This window comes from Dermacentor variabilis, chromosome 1, assembly GCF_050947875.1.
Source record: "Dermacentor variabilis isolate Ectoservices chromosome 1, ASM5094787v1, whole genome shotgun sequence".
Classification (NCBI taxonomy): Eukaryota; Metazoa; Arthropoda; class Arachnida; order Ixodida; family Ixodidae; genus Dermacentor; species Dermacentor variabilis.
Genome location: NC_134568.1, coordinates 247,096,973 through 247,114,557, shown reverse-complemented (window position 1 = coordinate 247,114,557; position 17,585 = coordinate 247,096,973). Strand labels below are relative to the sequence as shown.

The 17,585-nt window shown below is 43.5% G+C and overlaps 1 protein-coding gene across 1 annotated transcript in view; it reads left to right on the top strand.

Annotated features, from left to right (window-relative positions):
* The window catches only part of tral (LSM14 family protein trailer hitch), a 46,399-nt gene extending 37,267 nt beyond the window's left edge, over nt 1-9,132 (top strand). The window contains exon 7 of the mRNA XM_075672842.1: nt 8,501-9,132. Within this exon, the coding sequence (XP_075528957.1) occupies nt 8,501-8,572 (72 nt within the window). The 3' untranslated portion in view covers nt 8,573-9,132. The remainder of the gene's footprint in view (nt 1-8,500) is intronic.
* The last annotated feature ends 8,453 nt before the right edge of the window (nt 9,133-17,585 follow it).

The window sequence follows — 17,585 nt, the reverse complement described above, 5'->3', positions numbered from 1 at the left end:
CTGTTGCATTGCACTCAAGCTATTGAGAAACTGAAGAGACAAAGTGCAGAGCTTGAAGAGGGAGTCTTTGCAGACCGGTTACAAGCCCTTCCACCGAAGCAAAGACTTGATATGTCGCAAGCGGCTTGAAAGCATTGCATAACAGTAGCTAAAGGTATGTAGTACAATCCAGACTGGTTGCTGGATTGCATAATAATGCAAACGAAAAGCCAGAGACTCTACGAGCATGTCCAGCGGGAAGGCATACTCATCCTCGCAAGCAGAAGCTGTTTGAAGATGCACATTCAGAAATACACGAATGGTTTGGCTTCAGCCTTCCTATTATCATGGAGATCAAAAGAAAAACAAAATCCATGGAGGAATTCGAATGCCACGACGGCCTGATTGTGGACGAAATGAAGCTGTCAGAGTTCTTGAATGTTGGTGCTGGAGGGAAAGTGGAAGGCCTGGTGGATGGGAAAATTCACACTGGAAAACGACAAACATCATGGTCATGGTCTCGTGATTATGTTTCTGCCTTTCACTGGTTCCTGGCACCAGATACTGAGTTCTCACTTCCTGGGGAAATGTGAAGGCTGCGCTTTTGTGCAAGATCTTAATAGAAGCTGTGTTGCTCGCAGATAAGGCTGGGCTGAAGATGGATTATATTGTGGCGGACGAAGCTTCATGGAACCTTTCAATGTGGCACCTTTTTGGGATTTCTGGCTCCTCAGTCTATAAAGCCATCTGCACCACATCCTGTTGACACTGCAAGATGCCTCTTCATTTCATATTTTCCACACCTGATAAAATGTTTGAAATCGTCTTCTTAAAGCAAGGTACAAAAGACCTGAAGGTTCTGTTTATACTGAGCACATCAGAGCAGCATACGAGGATATCATCATCATCAGCCTGGTTACGCCCACTGCAGGGCAAAGGCCTCTCCCATACTTCAACTACCCCGGTCATGTACTAATTGTGGCCATGTTGCCCCTGCAAACTTGTGCATTTACTCTTAATGTGATGCCGAAGATCACTCTTGCTCATGTGAGCCCTAACAACTTTTCCTATGAAAAGATTAAGGTAAACCTGGCATTGCCCTTTTTCAGTCCGCAGTTGCTTCGGGGCCTGTTTTTCCACAAGAAGCACATAAAGGAGCACTGGGGTCACCCTGCACGAACTCAAGCCTTTGTTCTGTTGACGTGGAAGCTAGTAAAAGCAATGACAGCACGGATTCCATCTGAAGGGTTGAAACCTGACTCTACATATGAAAGGCACGTCAAGGATGTATTAGACTACCTAAATCGATAGGAGGCTCATGCGGGAACTTCACCAGCCAGATTTCTTTCAGCAAGCACTCCAAAGGGGCTAAGGGTCACCCTTCAGGCCACGCTTGATATATGAAGTACCTGTTTGCACTTCTACACAAAGGCACTCAACAAAGATAGTCTTCCCGTGAAAAGAAACACCTGAAGCTCAGGCGCGTCGCTTATCAGAGGCAGACTTTCTGTTTGAACTGCTTGTAAACTAAATGTTTTTTGTTCTCGCAAAAAAAGAGGTCACCAGCTCGGGTGTGTTGTGTAGCAAAACATAGATGACTGAGAATAGTTTGTTCTAAACTGATTCTAAGCCAATCTTCTAAAAATGATTTGTTTGCGTAAGCAGTATGTTGAAAATAAAATTTTTGCTTCAGAGTTGCCACTAAGAATTTTCTTGCTTTGTGTTCGATAAACAGAAAGCAAGCTGCATTCTGCCATCGACGCGCGCTCAATCTGACTCTTACCTTGGCACCTTTTAATTTGTAAGGGGCTATGCTACTCTAACAATTTGCAGCCATGAACAAGCGAGCATGTATACACACACTTATACGAGGTGTGACACAAAAGAAAAGAGACTAAGCATGTAGCTTGAAAAAAGATTGGAGTTGGCAACAACTGTTTTGCTTACGTCATCCCACACACCTCCTCATTTCATGCGCCCAGTTTCGACGGAACCAGTCACGCCAGTTGGAAGTGCTGCGTCATTGAGTGAGCACGTGCAACTGCCTTCTGCCGGAAAAATGCCTGATGGAAAAACCGAACAGTGAATCAACATCAAGTTTCTTGTGAAACTTAAGAAATCAGCCACGGAAACATTTCAAATGTTAACCGAGGCTTATGGAGATGAAACTTTGTCTCGTGCCCGTGTGTTTGAATGGCATAAGCGGTTTTCAGGGGGAAGGGACAGTGTGGAAGATGAACGTGCTGGGCGTCCAAGGTCAGCGATTACAGACCAAAACATTGCCAAATTTTGTGATGTGATCCGTGGTGACCGAAGATTAAGTGTTCGTGCACTGGCGCAGTTGGTTAACTTGGATAGGGAAGCTGTTTGGCAAATTTTAACAGACGAATTAGCAATGAAGACTTCATACTCTGCGCGAACCCTGGCATCATACAAGATGTAGACGTGCTCGGCAAGGTACGCTGCAGTGACCATAGGATGGTAAGAACTCGAATTAGCCTAGACTTGAGGAGGGAACGGAAGAAACTGGTACACAAGAAGCCAATCAATGAGTTAGCGGTAAGAGGGAAACTAGAGGAATTCCGGATCAAGCTACAGAACAGGTATTCGGCTTTAACTCAGGAAGAGGACCTTAGTGTTGAAGCAATGAACGACAATCTTGTGGGCATCATTAAGGAGTGCGCAATAGAAGTCGGTGGTAACTCCGTTAGACAGGAAACCAGTAAGCTATCGCAGGAGACGAAAGATCTGATCAAGAAACGCCAATGTATGAAAGCCTCTAACCCTACAGCTAGAATAGAACTGGCAGAACTTTCGAAGTTAATCAACAAGCATAAGACAGCTGACATAAGGAAGTATAATATGGATAGAATTGAACATGCTCTCAGGAACGGAGGATGCCTAAAAGCAGTGAAGAAGAAACTAGGAATTGGCAAGAATCAGATGTATGCGTTAAGAGACAAAACCGGCGATATCATTACTTATATATTATTATATAATAATATTATATTATTACTTATACTCAACAATAGACCATATTCACACTATCAATCAAGTGATAGAGAAATGTGCAGAATAACCAACCCTTATATATAGCTTTCATTGATTACGAGAAAGCGTTTGATTCAGTCGAAACCTCAGCAGTCATGGAGGCATTACGGAATCAGGGTGTAGATGAGCCATATGTAAAGATACTGGAAGATATCTATAGCGGCTCCACAGCCACCGTAGTCCTCCACAACGAAAGCAACAAAATCCCTATAAAGAAAGGCATCAGACAGGGAGATACGATATCTCCAATGCTATTCACAGCATGTTTACAGGAGGTATTCAGAGGCCTGGAGTGGGAAGAATTAGGGATAAAAGTTGATGGAGAATACCTTAGCAACTTGCGATTCGCTGATGATATTGCCTTGCTTAGTAACTCAGGGGACCAACTGCAATGCATGCTCACTGACCTGGAGAGGCAAAGCTGAAGGGTGGGTCTAAAAATTAATCTGCAGAAAACTAAAGTAATGTTTAACAGTCTCGGAAGAGAACAGCAGTTTACGATAGGTAGCGAGGCACTGGAAGGGGTAAGGGAATACATCTACTTAGGGCAGGTAGTGACCACGGATCCGGATCATGAGACTGAAATAACCAGAAGAATAAGAATGGGCTGGGGTGCGTTTGGCAGGCATTCTCAAATCATGAACAGCAGGTTGCCACTATCCCTCAAAAGGAAAGTGTATAACAGCTGTGTTACCAGTACTCTCATATGGGGCAGAAACCTGGAGGCTTACGAAAAGGGTTCTGCTGAAATTGAGGACGACGCAACGAACTATGGAAAGAAGAATGATGGGTGTGACGTTAAGGGATAAGAAAAGAGCAGATTGGGTGAGGCAACAAATGCGGGTAAACGACATCTTAGTTGAAATCAAGAAAAAGAAATGGGCATGGGCCGGACATGTAATGAGGAGGGAAGATAACCGATGGTCACTAAGGGTTACGGACTGGATTCCAAGGGAAGGGATGCGTAGCAGGGGGCGGCAGTAAGTTAGGTGGGCGGATGACATTAAGACGTTTGCAGGGACAACATGGCCACAATTAGTACATGACCGGGGTAGTTGGAGAAGTATGGGAGAAGCCTTTGCCCTGCAGTGGGCGTAACTAGGCTGATGATGATGATGATGATGTTCCATAAGTTCTGTCTATGACCAAAAACAGTGCCGTAAAGACGTGTGTGGACATGTTAGAACGCATTGCAAACAAGCCAAATTTGTTGGTATCTGTTGTAACATGTGATCAGAAATCTGTTTTTACCTATGAACCAGAAAGTAAGCACCAGTCAATGCAGTGCAAGTCTCCAGGATCCCCAAGAACCAAAAAAGCACGCATGTCAAAATCAAAATTCAAGGCAATGTTAATTGTCTTCTTTGACATTAATGGAATTCTAATGATTGAGTGGGTTCCAAAAGGTCAGACTGTTAACACTACTACATTGAAGTACTAAAGACTTCGTGAAAAAATTAGGAAGAGATCGCAGTTGTGGAGTGATGGATGGCTGTTGCACCAGGACAATGCACCCGCTCACACGGCCCTGTCAAGCAGTTTCTGACCAGCAAAAACATTACCGTGATGGGACATCCTCCTAATTCACCTGATTTGGCTCCATGCGACTTTATTTTATTTCCTGAAGTTAAATGATGCTTAAAGGGAACCCATTTTACCTCGGTTGAAGAGGTTCAGGCAAAAACGGAGAATCTCCTGAAGGGCCTCCAAAAACCTCGTTCCAGAACTGTTACCAGCAATAGCAGCACCGAATGCAGAAGTGTGTGAATGCTGAAGGGGACTACTTTGAAGGTGATAATGTCACAGAGAGCTGATTCAGTAAGTACAATAAGTTACTGGACCAGTCTCGTTATTTTTGTCACACCTCTTATATACTGCGACGCTCTTATTTGTTATTCCATTCATGACTGTGCGCGCAGATAACCGCATTCCACCTAGGGCCCCTGCGCTGCGGCTGCTAGCTACTGTTCGGGCCGCTGTGTATGTGTGGCAGAGCCCCCTGGCAGTTCCCTTTCAAAACACCACGCGCGTTCATCACACTTCCCAATTCTAGCCACTGCAGCCGGGCAATCCGCAGTGCGATGGGGCCTTCAGAAGCCCGATGTTCTTGCAATTTTTTTATGACAGCACTCTAGGAAAGTGCTGTATTTCTCTATTTCTGCTGCATATTTTGTTTTGCCACATGGTAAATAGAGGTCCGTGAATCCTAAAAAGAAATAGGAATTTGACCACTTCAATTGCCACATCCCCCCCCCCCCCCCCTAAGGCACATAAAAGTATACTCGGTCACTCCATGCCAGCTGTTTCAACCGTGGCACTCGAGAAAAATTGTGAAAAAAATTAGACGCATGTAACCAGTACTTGAACGGTATTTCCCCAAAATATTTTGAATGGAAATAGTTTTGCAACGTAATGCCATTTGAATTTCACGAAATTATGGAAAATCAGGTGCAAAAAAAAATTTGCCAAAAATAGTTTTGCAGATTATTTCAAAATTTGGGGTTTTGTGTTGTCTGAAGCACTTTCACAGAATAACTTCGTTTTTTTACTCCTTAGCACCAAGATGAAAATGCGCAAATTCTGGCATTTTGTGAAATTTTTTACAAGGAAAGTGTTCAGGGGAGAAAACCTGGAATTTCATGGAACTGTCCCTAGGAAGGTCAATCTTCTGAAATTTTGGCAAAAACTATTTTGGCCTATGTTTAGACTTTAGTAATGCGCTAAGGTGGTCCATGAAAAAAAGAAACTTGGATATCATTCAGAATAACAGCTTTCGCCACAAATTTTAAAGTAATTTTGTTCTCATCGAGAAAAATTTTTTGAATTTGAGTGCCACCATTGCATTTTTGGTTTATGCTTTGAGTTCACCTGATATCATGTTGGCGGGAAATACAAACCAGGGTGGTTGGTGCACATAGTGGTCTGTGTGGTGAGGAATGAAAGCTGACACCACGTGAAGTTTGTGAGAATTTGAATCTTAAAGGTAGATGGACATTGCGCACTTCCATGCTACTGGAAGTACACATATGCAGCCACCTACGCGTTAAGTGGTAGAGCGGGCTACAAATCTCTTTCATTTTCTCACTTTTATAAAAGTGTTCTGTGAAAATGGTTTCCCGAGGCGTGACATCGCAAAGGCCCAGTGGTCCGTGACCCAATAAAAACCTTGCCGACTATTGTCTAGGAAGAAGACGTCGCAGAACTAGTGCAATATGCTCAAGAAAGCTCTCTATCAAAAATATTCAGTCACCGTGAAACCAGTGAAAACACAGGTTTGGTGAACATGTTTCGTTGAATGGTGCTTGAAGTTCACGCTCATGAAAGCTATTTGTGGCCCGCGCTATGCTTCATGTGTACGCAGCCACATATGTATAGCTGGTTTCACTGTCACGATAACAGCAAGGAGAATGCGGTCCCAAGAAATGTCCAATCACGGGCATTATCAGCGTACTGCATCTGAACACAAAGTGGGTTTTTAAGTCGTTTTGCTGTGTTGAAAGCCTACTTTTTAAGTTTCTAAATAAAAAAAGATCCACATTATGCCTCAAAACTAATACAAAGAATATTTGTATAACTTACGGCAGCATTCACTTGTAAAATTGTCGTTATGTACAGAAGAAAAGCGTTAAAATATAAGCCAGCAGATTTTTAACACACTCCTGCCACTCGATATCGCAGCCAATGCCTTTCTTGCTTGTTAACTTAATGGGTTATGTCAATGAGCAAGACCGGAAGCTGTCCAGGGCCCATGTTTGTAAACTGTGAAAGGGTCTATACTTCCAGTAGCATGAAAGTGCACGTCGATCTACCTTAAGTGAGCATACCTTCAAGATTCGAATTCTCGCGAACTTCTGGCAATATCTGCTTCTACTTCTTGCCACACAGACCGCCATGTGCACCACCCTGGTTTGTATTCCGTGCCCATATGCTATCGGGGGAAGTGGAAGCACGAACCAAAAATGCGATGATGGCACTCAAATTTAAATTTTCTTGATGAAAACACAAAATTACTTGATTAAAATTTCTGTGGCGAAAGCTGTTATTGTTCTCAATAATACACTTCATGTGTTACTAACGTCTAAATGTAGGCCAAAGTAGCGTTTTTGCCAAATTCAGGCTTTTATTTTGGAGCTTGCGAGCAGCACATAGGCAAAAAGGCAAAAATAAAATTTTGGAAGACTAATCATTAGTGACAGTTATCTAATAGTAATTCCAGGTTTCCTCCCCTGACCTTTTTCTGTGAAAAATTTCGCAAGAACACTAGAATTTGCACATTTCGACCTCGGTGCCAAGGAGTAAAAAAACTTGAAGTTATTTGGTGAAACTGTTTTAACCCCAAATTTTCAAATAATGCGCAAAACGGTTGCTTTCTCGCGAACTTTTTTTGCACCTGGTTTTCCATCATTTTGTGAAATTCACATTCCGCTCGTGTCCAATAATTTTTTCGTAATTGTTGAACATTTTTTTTAACGCCGCAGTTGGGGCGGTTAGAGAATCCACATGAACTTGAAGTGGTCATTATACACTGCCAGTGTTTCATTCATAAACAAATTCTGTGTGAACATTGTTCAGATTCCATGTACCCAAGCTATTTTCACCAGTAAACCCTCATTCCTTATCACATCGGACCAGCAAACTAAACTGCCAAATAACCAAAGGGGACCTATCAAAAGTTTTGCTGGCAGTACTATGTGCCAGTAGTGCTAAGGGTTATTTGCTCAAGGTACAAACAAATCTGCAGTTGCATCCTGTTGCATCCATATTTTGGGCTTTTCAGTAACATACAGTGGCTCACTGCTGAGGCACATGAACAGATGTCAACTGTGTGGCTGCGAGTGGTGTCATCCATGAGCACACATCTTGGTGTAGGTGCCATGCACAAAAGCTGCTGCACATGTTCTGCCTGACGAGGTGGTGGTCCAACAAGTGCTAGTAATTATCGGTGCATAGCACAGATGGGCTTCTAAACCACATGCTAACATGATGCTATTAACACTAAATTCCAAATGTCAAATTTATGTAAACTTAACACCGTGGCAACAATATTTACTTCAGGGAGTGCATTGTCCCAGTGCTCGGAAGCTGAAACGGCTCCATACATCTAGACTCCATACAAGACCACAGATGGCTAGACGTGTGGACTGGAGTTGCCATGCTGAAGTGACCTTGCATCTCTACAATGTGAAATCGAATGTGTACTGTACATTGGGTGCATGTTAAAATACCCCAGGTGGTCAAAATAGTCCCCCACTCGGCATGCCTCATAATCTTATCTGGTGTTGGCACGTATTGCCCTAGATCTTAGTTTGTACTTAGTTTGCATTGGGTCAAGTTGCAAATTGCAGGCTGCTGGCTCACCTATCAACATCCTTGGCATAGGTTGTCATTTCCCACTGCTAGCGGCAAAATTTGCTGCTGTGTTTATGGGGGAACTTCAATTCCTTGTGTGTTCCATTCATGCTTTCTGCAGGTGCCACGGGATGGTTGGTCGTCGGTTCCTCGGGCAGATGCGAGCAGCGGTGCGGACACCACGTGGCCATAATCAGCACTGTTTTCCCATTGCCTTGCACTGAGACTACTGTACATACCCAGCCACAGGGGCTGGAAGCAGAGCATCACTTGAGACATGGGATACAGGGGCACTTTCGGCAAGGGCATCTGGCCATTTAAATGAGCAAAGGATTGCTCCATTACCTTTTAGTGCACCATGGGATTTGTGCAGGGTACCTGAATTTTTTTTGGTAGTAAGAGTACCTCCTGCTTTACTCTGTGCACTTTTTTTTTTTTCTTTGTTGAAACAAAATTTATGCCGAGACCTCAAGTCATTGTCTTAAATTGCCTTTCTGTTCATATGTGGAGCCTAGCATAGCCCATGCATTACTTTGTAATATTAAAAACGTTCTCCTGTGTCTCTGCAAGCCACGCACAGCTGGATCTTATTTATTTTGTACTGTTCAAGGGACTCCCGTCAAGGAACGTGCTGCCTTGACTTCATGGCCATATCACGCAAGTTTTTCATGTAGCCCCCTTGTCTTGCCTGCTGCCCCTTAATTAAATCAAAGGGGGTGATATGGTCCAGAAAAATAAAATGTTCTTCGTATACTCCTGCTTACTGTTTTTTCCAGTGTAAAAATTTTGAAGAATACCTACGGTGCCTTTACCAGACGTAGTGCTGTCTCAAGATTCAGAAAATGGGGTTGAAATATTGACAAGACACTATGGAGGCAAAGGCTCGGAACTTTGTACCAGTACAGTTACTGCCACAATTGGCACCAATACCAACTTCGAACTGTCGGTACATAGCAAGGCAATAGGCCATGACTACACTCCACCTAGACGGCAAATAGGTGCCCTTGAAATCTTAACTCTTCGAAAATTTGCAAATTGTTTGCTCTTTCCATTTTGTTATTTCTCGCTGCCTGCACTCTAACGTCTGTCTCATGATTATTCGGAAAAATAAGCCATTGTCTCGTACTTCGTTGCCTTGTGCCCTTCACGAGGTGTGCAGCCATCGCTGCGTCGTGACAGAGTGGCACACTGACGGCGGCGCATTGGCTTTCCGCCGCAGAGTGATGTGCAGTAACTGTCACTCCGTGGCCGTGTCTGCTGCAGTGTTAAAATTTTGCATGCCCTGAAAGCTTGATTTGTTGTGCTGCAATGGCATAGAATCTGTTCCCTATTTGAATAATAATTTGGGAAACATGGAGAGCTGACTTCAATTTACCCATTGCAACAATTAGCCCATAATTTGACACTTGTCACCCACAGACTTTTGCCAGCATTTGTGCAGACTTGAGAAACTATACTTGCATCAGAAAAAAGATTAAGTTCCTCTTCAACCACTGGCACTACAAGATTGATGGTGGCTCTCCACTAATCATACCAAAGTATCTTTTATTTGAGCATTCACTTACCTCAAATGGTTGAGGACCTTAACAGAGTGTAAGAGGAGCTGAAGATTAATATGTGGAAGAGATGGATATTCATTAATGGCAAGGGAACAAGAGCAGGATTGCCAGTCAGCCTAGAGTCTGAAGGAGTATGTCCAGGCCAATGGTGGGGAACCCTGATAATGAGAACGGAATTTCCAGAATAAGGATGGGTTGGAGTGCATTTGGCAGACATTGTGAGGTCCTCGCTGGAAGCTTACCATCATTGATAAAGGTGTACAACCAAGTACTCTACTGCTACTGGAGCAGGAACTTGAAGGTTGGCAAAGAAGCTCGAGAACAAGTTAAGGACCGCATAAAAAGTGAACAAAGAATGCTAGGCATGGCGATAAGAGAGAGCAGTTTGGATCGGAGAGCAAATGGATATAGCCAATATTCTAATTGATATTAAGAGAAAAGTGAAGCTGGGCAGATCATGTAATGCGTAGGTTAGATAACCGGTGGACCATTAGGGTTGCAGAATGAGTGCCAAGTGAAGGGAAGCGCTGTCAAGGACGGCAGAAGACTAGGTGGGGTGATGACGTCAATTCGCAGGTGCTAGCTGGGGAATCGGTTGGCGCAGGACGGGTAATTGGAGATTGCAGGGAGAGAACTTCGTCTTGCAGTGGACATAAAGTAGGCTGATGATGATGATTGTAATTCTATTGTATATAGTTTCGTAGGCATTACTGAATGTATTAGGACCAACGGACATATTGAGCCCAATTAAAACTGGCTAGATTCTAGTGCAAATATACATGACCTAGCACGGACACGATGAAAACTCAAAACTTGCATCGAGCGGCTGTGACCTCAGTCTGCTATTACAAGGCCAAGCTTTGTGTTACAGTCCCAAATGGGAGTGGACCTAATAGATGTATATTAATTTCGAAAGGATTATATGCCCTATTAAGCAGACATCCGGCATTGTCGGCGGCAGTGTGACGAGGATGGTACCAAAAATGGCCGACGGCACAAAGCGTAAAACCACGTCAAAAATGCTCAGATGGACGCATTTGTCCGGCAGGTTTCCGTAAAAGTAGGCTAATGCCTTCGAAAAGTAGGTAAAATTTCGGTCTTGGTGTGAACCTAACCTGGGCCTCCATGGTGCAAGATGAGCACGCTTCCCCAGCAACACGGTGGCTTTCTTCTCTGCACTCCATGGGTATGGTTGACTAAAGTTCCTAGTGCATGCGTCATCGCAGATGTCACTGCCTCCCAAGTGTCACTTGCTGTTCGTATTTCATCGGTACTGTGTCTACTGCAATGCACTCCGAAGCGTCTACCTCTGCGGCAGCTGTGAAACGTGGTCGCCCGCGGAAGCGCGCCTCAGCAGGCGAAACAAGCGAACACAATAGACAACATCACGGCATGCTACATCCTAGCAGGAGTTTAGTGTGATTCATAATATGGTCTGACCGTGATGGTGCTATCGCATTACAGTTGTATAGGTGTATGTGGACCTAGCTTCTTTCTACTGGTTTGGCACCTAGTAGACTTAATGAGAAGTCTCTTGCACACCTGTGGCACAGAAAGGGCAAGCACAAAGAACAGCTGTGATTAACATATGGGAGTTTATTCATGTAGTTCAGCGAGAGACTAAAAGACATTTACCAAAGTCTTGGTTGAAGTTGCTGTCGACTGTGTCTATGCAAGGAGTTTTAGACGTTAAAATTGGGACGTTATGTTTCGTACTACGGAGTACCTACACTCATACTTGCAATTCTTTCTGCACTGATACCAACAGCCTCTTGGTATTTGGTGTGTTGGAAGCAGTAGCAGGTATGAGTATGCTGAAATGTGAATCGGTGACTTCTTCAATTTCGGTCAATAAATAAAGTTTAATTATCGTATATTGCTTCAGCACAACCTATGTCACCACATGCTTGCCATTAAAGCATGCAAAATAATAAAAAAAATTGGGTTTTATGGTCTAAAACCACTTCCCGATTATGAGGCACTTTAAAATAATATCTACAGTGCAGCATTATATGACAACGGATTTAGCATAAATGCAAGCATCTACATTAAAGAAGCTCCGTGTCCAGCAATTCCCACGGTGCTCTGGAGCCTTCCAGAATGCTCTCGTATATAAAAGCCCGAGAAGCTAAAGTGATGCAGACGTTACTTTAGCGTAATGTGCACTTGCCAGGTGCTACTGTGCAAGGGTATGAACAGCTGAAGAAATGCAGTAAACGGGTCAGCATTACAAAAAATAATCTGCATGCGGAAGCTCGTGGTGGTGACACTGTATACTGAAACGAGCGATGCCAATTGTGCGCAATGGTTTGAAGAGGATAGTAGGGCAAAGCTGCAAGATTGTAAGCACGCCACAGCTCGACTCTGGCCTGGTGGAAAAACGACGCATGTTCAATAACATCTCTGCTTTCAAATGGTGGGACTTGGATGAGCCCAAGATAACAGTACTTCAGAGAATAAAATGAAAAGCCTAAACATAAAAAGCAAGTCGCTTCATGTACGTTCGGCAATTTGCTGTAGACCTGCGGCCTAATATCAGTTACACCCGTGCCCACAATATCGTCAACTAGTTGGTTTTCCATGCACCTGCCAGTCTCGTAAGCAGCAACAGAATACAGACATCTAGCACATGAGTTTACAATTTATGTAGGCACACCATTGATAAAATACTGTCATGAGTGTGGAAACCACAAAGTCCATTCAACAGACAAAACAGTGGAGGGTGTTGTAATTACGTGGCACTTGACAACAAATATTCTCAGGTGCTCATATTGCATGAGAAGACTCTTAGACAGTGCACATTCATATTTTTAACAGCAGCAGAAGTGTACTCGTCAAACGTCCACAAAAAAGTAATCGCCCTTCAGCCTCATCAATTGTCTCGTATGAACACATTGACAGGCAATCATTTTTTTTACCACACTTATTCATATCCGCAGATTTCGCGAAGCATCCTCGCGCCACTTAACAAGTTTAGAACACGAATTTTGCAGGAGGGGCCTAGCGTCCGAGAGGACGACACAGTGAGGTTGGCGGAGACGCTTATTCCGGTTGAGAGGGTCTAATGAATTCATACAGACGTACAGACATGAAGGTCGCAGCTCCATCGTGCGGATATTGCAGATAACAGTGGCAGTGAGTGCTACTTATGATACCAGAGGACAGTACGACACAACAGTGTCTCTCCCAGGGAGAATTATTGCTTCTTTATACAAACTCGTAGTTCAGATATCAATGAACCCAAAGAACTATGAACTGGAAGATGTACACTTTCCTTCTGTAATGTACACCATGTAAGAATGAGTTGCTTCTGTAGAAATAACAAAGAGGATTATTCAGTTCAGATGTAGGCAGTAAGTATACACAGTATACTTCCCATTATTAAACGAAAATTCTCAAGATATTTCAACATGTACTAACACAACTATGTGCTGTAGAGATTACCTGTATTCTACATGGACTAAAGGTCGAGTTTATGTGTGTACAACCATAAACAGGTCCATGCGGAACAACTCAGAGCTGCGCTTCGTAAGTGGCTTTTCACCATATGATATTACTAATGTGGCAGACAAGCTGAAAGATTCACTTAGCGTGTGTACAATTGTTCAGTTTTCACCAGTAAGGCACGACATCAGACAGTGCGGAGTTTGCATCTTTCACCCGGAACTTCACAACCTTGTGTTAATGAAAGACCCATATGCATAGGATAATGATACAACATGTATAACGCAATAAGTATTCAATGATATGAGACTAAATGTAAGAAAACGCTCTGCACACTCGTCAGCATGCTAAGAATGCAACAGGTAATGAAGACAATGTAGTAAACTGTAACTCACAGCAATATTCACACTGCACACATCACACATGTCCACTGCAGCTACGCTGCGAGGCCTCAAAGCAGTAGAGCCACAGGAGACTACACAGGCTGTATGAGTCCATGTCACATAGTCTCAAAGCCAGGTCGGAGGTTCTCGCATCCTCTGTGGTCGACGTGCCTCCGGATCAACAGTAGTACTTGGAGAGTTGCCACTACCAGTAGCCGACTTTGATGTCCCACTCCCACCATTTCCCTCCCCCGTGTTGAAAGATTATGTAGCCTCAGTAGACTGTACGTAACCCTGTGCTGAGGAGGGTTGCCCAGGAAGCTCCTCTTGAAGTCCCAAGTGAAGGTCCTGGGAAACATCCAACTCTCCCTCTGGATCAAGAAATGCTTCTGCCTGTGTGGAATCTGACTGAAGAGAATGCCTGTTGCCCTGTTCACTGTCAACGGACTGCCTAGACAACTGCTGACCTGTAGTGGAAGTACTGAAAGTCAGCATAAGAGTAAGTAAACTCTATCTGGTACCAGGCTCATAGCTGTCTGCTGCAGTACGGGATGTCAAATTGGGAATGCGCGTCAGCTTTGATGCGTTCCACTTATTTCCATCACTACGCAGTAATGTAGAAGGACTAACCTTTTTCTTAACTGTAAGTGGCTTACTGTATTGGAATGACCTTCTCTTATGAAGCTTTACTTTCACCATATCTCCTACTTTGATCTGAGTCGGTTTGACACCTGTACGCTCATCCACATACAGCTTAGTCTATTGCTGCTTCTGATTGACCTTCTGCCTGACTTCTGTAGGAAAGGTATTCTGCAAAGAAGGTAGCTTAAGCTTACTGATGTCTAACTTTGATTGCGGTTGTCAACCGGGAAGTAAAAATGGCTGATGAAATACCAGTTGTAGCATGTGGCATAATCCTGTAAGAACCTAAAAACTCGGTAGTGCTTCTATAGACATCTTTCCCTTCCAGCTTAGCTACCTGGATGTGTTCTTTGGGTACACTGTTAAACCTTTCTATTAACCCGTTTGCCTGTGGGTAATAGTTTGATGAGAAATAATGAGTGATACATTTATCATTCAAAATGTCCCGGAATTGTTTAGACATAAACTGCGGACCAGTGTCTAACTATGGCTTCCGGTAGTCCTCCTCGACTGAAAGCAGAAGCCAGCAGCTGAATAACTTCATTTGCAGAAATGGGTTTTGTGAAGAGTACTTCAGGCCATTTAGAAAACTAGTCCATCAAGGTGATGACATAAGTTGGATTTGGAGCTGCACTCAATGGACTGACAATGTCCATGCCCAACTTCTGCCATGGCCCTTCAGGTCACTGTACTGGCTCCAATGGAGTTACAGTGGGTTTAGCTGACTTGCCAGCTAAGTGACAGATATGACATTGTTTTACCAACTCTTCCACACAGCAGTCTAGCTGGGGCCACCAGTAACACTCTCGGAGAAGCTGTTTAGTGTGAACAACATCCTGATGAGACTCGTGTGCTAAATGCAAGAAAGTAGGTATTAGCACATTGGGCATGACTATGCATTCGCACCGCATAAGTAATCCATCTCTACAGGATAACTCCTGCTGCAGATGAAAGTATGATATGAGTGATGAGTCTGAAACTTTTTGTAGGGCCAAGCTTTAGTTATGTGATCGATGACCCTTTTCAATATCTCCTGTGTAGTAGTATTTGTCTGAACTGTCTGTTAGTCAACGAATGTCGTAACAAGTGAAACTACTACTACTTCTTCCTGAACAATGGAATTGGAGTCCTGCAATGAAAGTCTGTATGATGCATCAGCTACACAGTTTTCTGACCCTTTGCAGTACTCTATTTGGAAGTTGTAATACAGCAGCCTAGCTGACTATCAGGAGATGCAGAGAGGTTGTCTACCCGAGTCACCAGCTGCTAATAAAGTGACTACTGCTTGGTGATCTGTTTTAAGAGTAAAGCGCCTTCCCCAGAGGTAGACATGCCATTTCTCACATGCGAATAAGCACACTAGAGCTTCTCGTTCCCCAACCAATTATTTTAAGCAGCAGTTAGTGTTCTTGATGCAAATGCTACTGTTTGTAAGTGAGAATTGTATGGCTGTTGCAGCACTGCACCCAAACCAACACCAGAAGCATCCATCGTTACAACTACATAAAGTGAAGGGTTGAAAATGTTTATCACAGTAGTGCATGTGAGGCAACCTTTCAACTGTTCAAAGCTGTGTTGGACTTCCCCTGACCATGAGAAGTTTTACCCTTTTCGGAGCATGCTTCTAAGCGATTTGACAAGATCCACATAGTGATGCAGAAATTTGGTGTAATAACCTGCAAGTCCGAGAAAGGACTGGAGAGACTTCAATTTAGTAGGAGGAGGAGCATTCAGTATTGTGTTGACTTTGCTCGCCATTGGCAATATACCTTCTGCTGAGATCTTATGTCCCACGAATGTCAATTCCCTAGCCGCAAGGACATTTCTGATTCACCTTCATTTTGCTTTGCAATATGCAGACTAATACCCCTGTCACACGGGAAGATTTAATGTCATTCGAATCGAATGGCATGATTCGAATGACATTCGCATATAATCCCATTAATTGGGATTTACATGGGAAATTTTAATGTCATTCGAATGGAATGACATTTGCCATCGAATGAGTTAGGGGAACTCATTCGCATTCGATTTCGAACAAAATGTATACTCTTGACCCCAGATAGACAACAGCGACACGCAACACGAAAAAATAATGCATGCATTAGCAAAGTCAGAAGATATTTCTTCAGACTTATAAAAAGGGATAATTGTTTTTGCCGCGATGATATTTTCACCATGGGCTGTGCTCAAGCGCTATTACTCTTTGCATCAGGAGTCTGTTGCAGCGGTCGGCCATATTGGATGTGTTGATTGAAGTGCTTTTAGTTGTGAATAATTAGCGTCAAAATATTTTCGTCTGTTTTAAAAGTACTCGCAAAAGTTCTTAAACACATTTAATAGGCACAAAATTTCTTTGAATTTCACAAATTTTATTACAGATCTTCATTGCTATCATTTGCGAATGCCATTATATTCGAATGACATTAAATCTTCCCGTGTGACAGGGTTATAATACCCGTGCCTCCTTCGTCATGAGTGACACGGTAGCTCCTGTATCCACTAGAAGTCACATGTGTATCTCTTAGCCAACAACCACAGAAACGCTTAAGTCCCTCGTGATTGAAAGTGCCGTATTCACGGAGAGAACCAGTGCCATTTGGATGCTTTCCATTTGCACTGGAGTAGCATTTTGAACTGGCAATACGCATTGTTCCTTCTTCCGGCAAACAGTAGCCAGGTGTCCCTTGATGCGGCAAAAGTTGCAAGTTTTGTTCCTGGCTGGAGAATTTCTGGAATACGCCAAGTGCCCCATGCCACAACACTGGTAACATATGAACCAATTTGATCCATAGAACACGAACAATTTTCGTTCGGCCTATTGTCCCTTGTTCGAATGCCGTCCTGCTGACGTGCCGGGCAGGTGTGCGAGCACGTGCGGCCATCTTGAATACGCCATCCCATCCTCGTCGCTACTCTGTAGCATCGCACCCCAACCCGGCCGACGAAGAGCTTAGCGCCCAAGAGGACGACGCAGTGATGTTGGTGGAGATGCTTCTTGGAGACGCTTGTCACGCTTCATGTAACATCTGACAATACAGAAGATCTGCAGGGATTGATGGACTTGTGGTACAGAAGGAGACAGATTAGGCTTGAAGTTTAGCAAAGAAAAATCAGCAGTCATGATTTTTAATGATAACATTTGCGGTGAGCATAAAATACAGGAGGCCACGCTGGA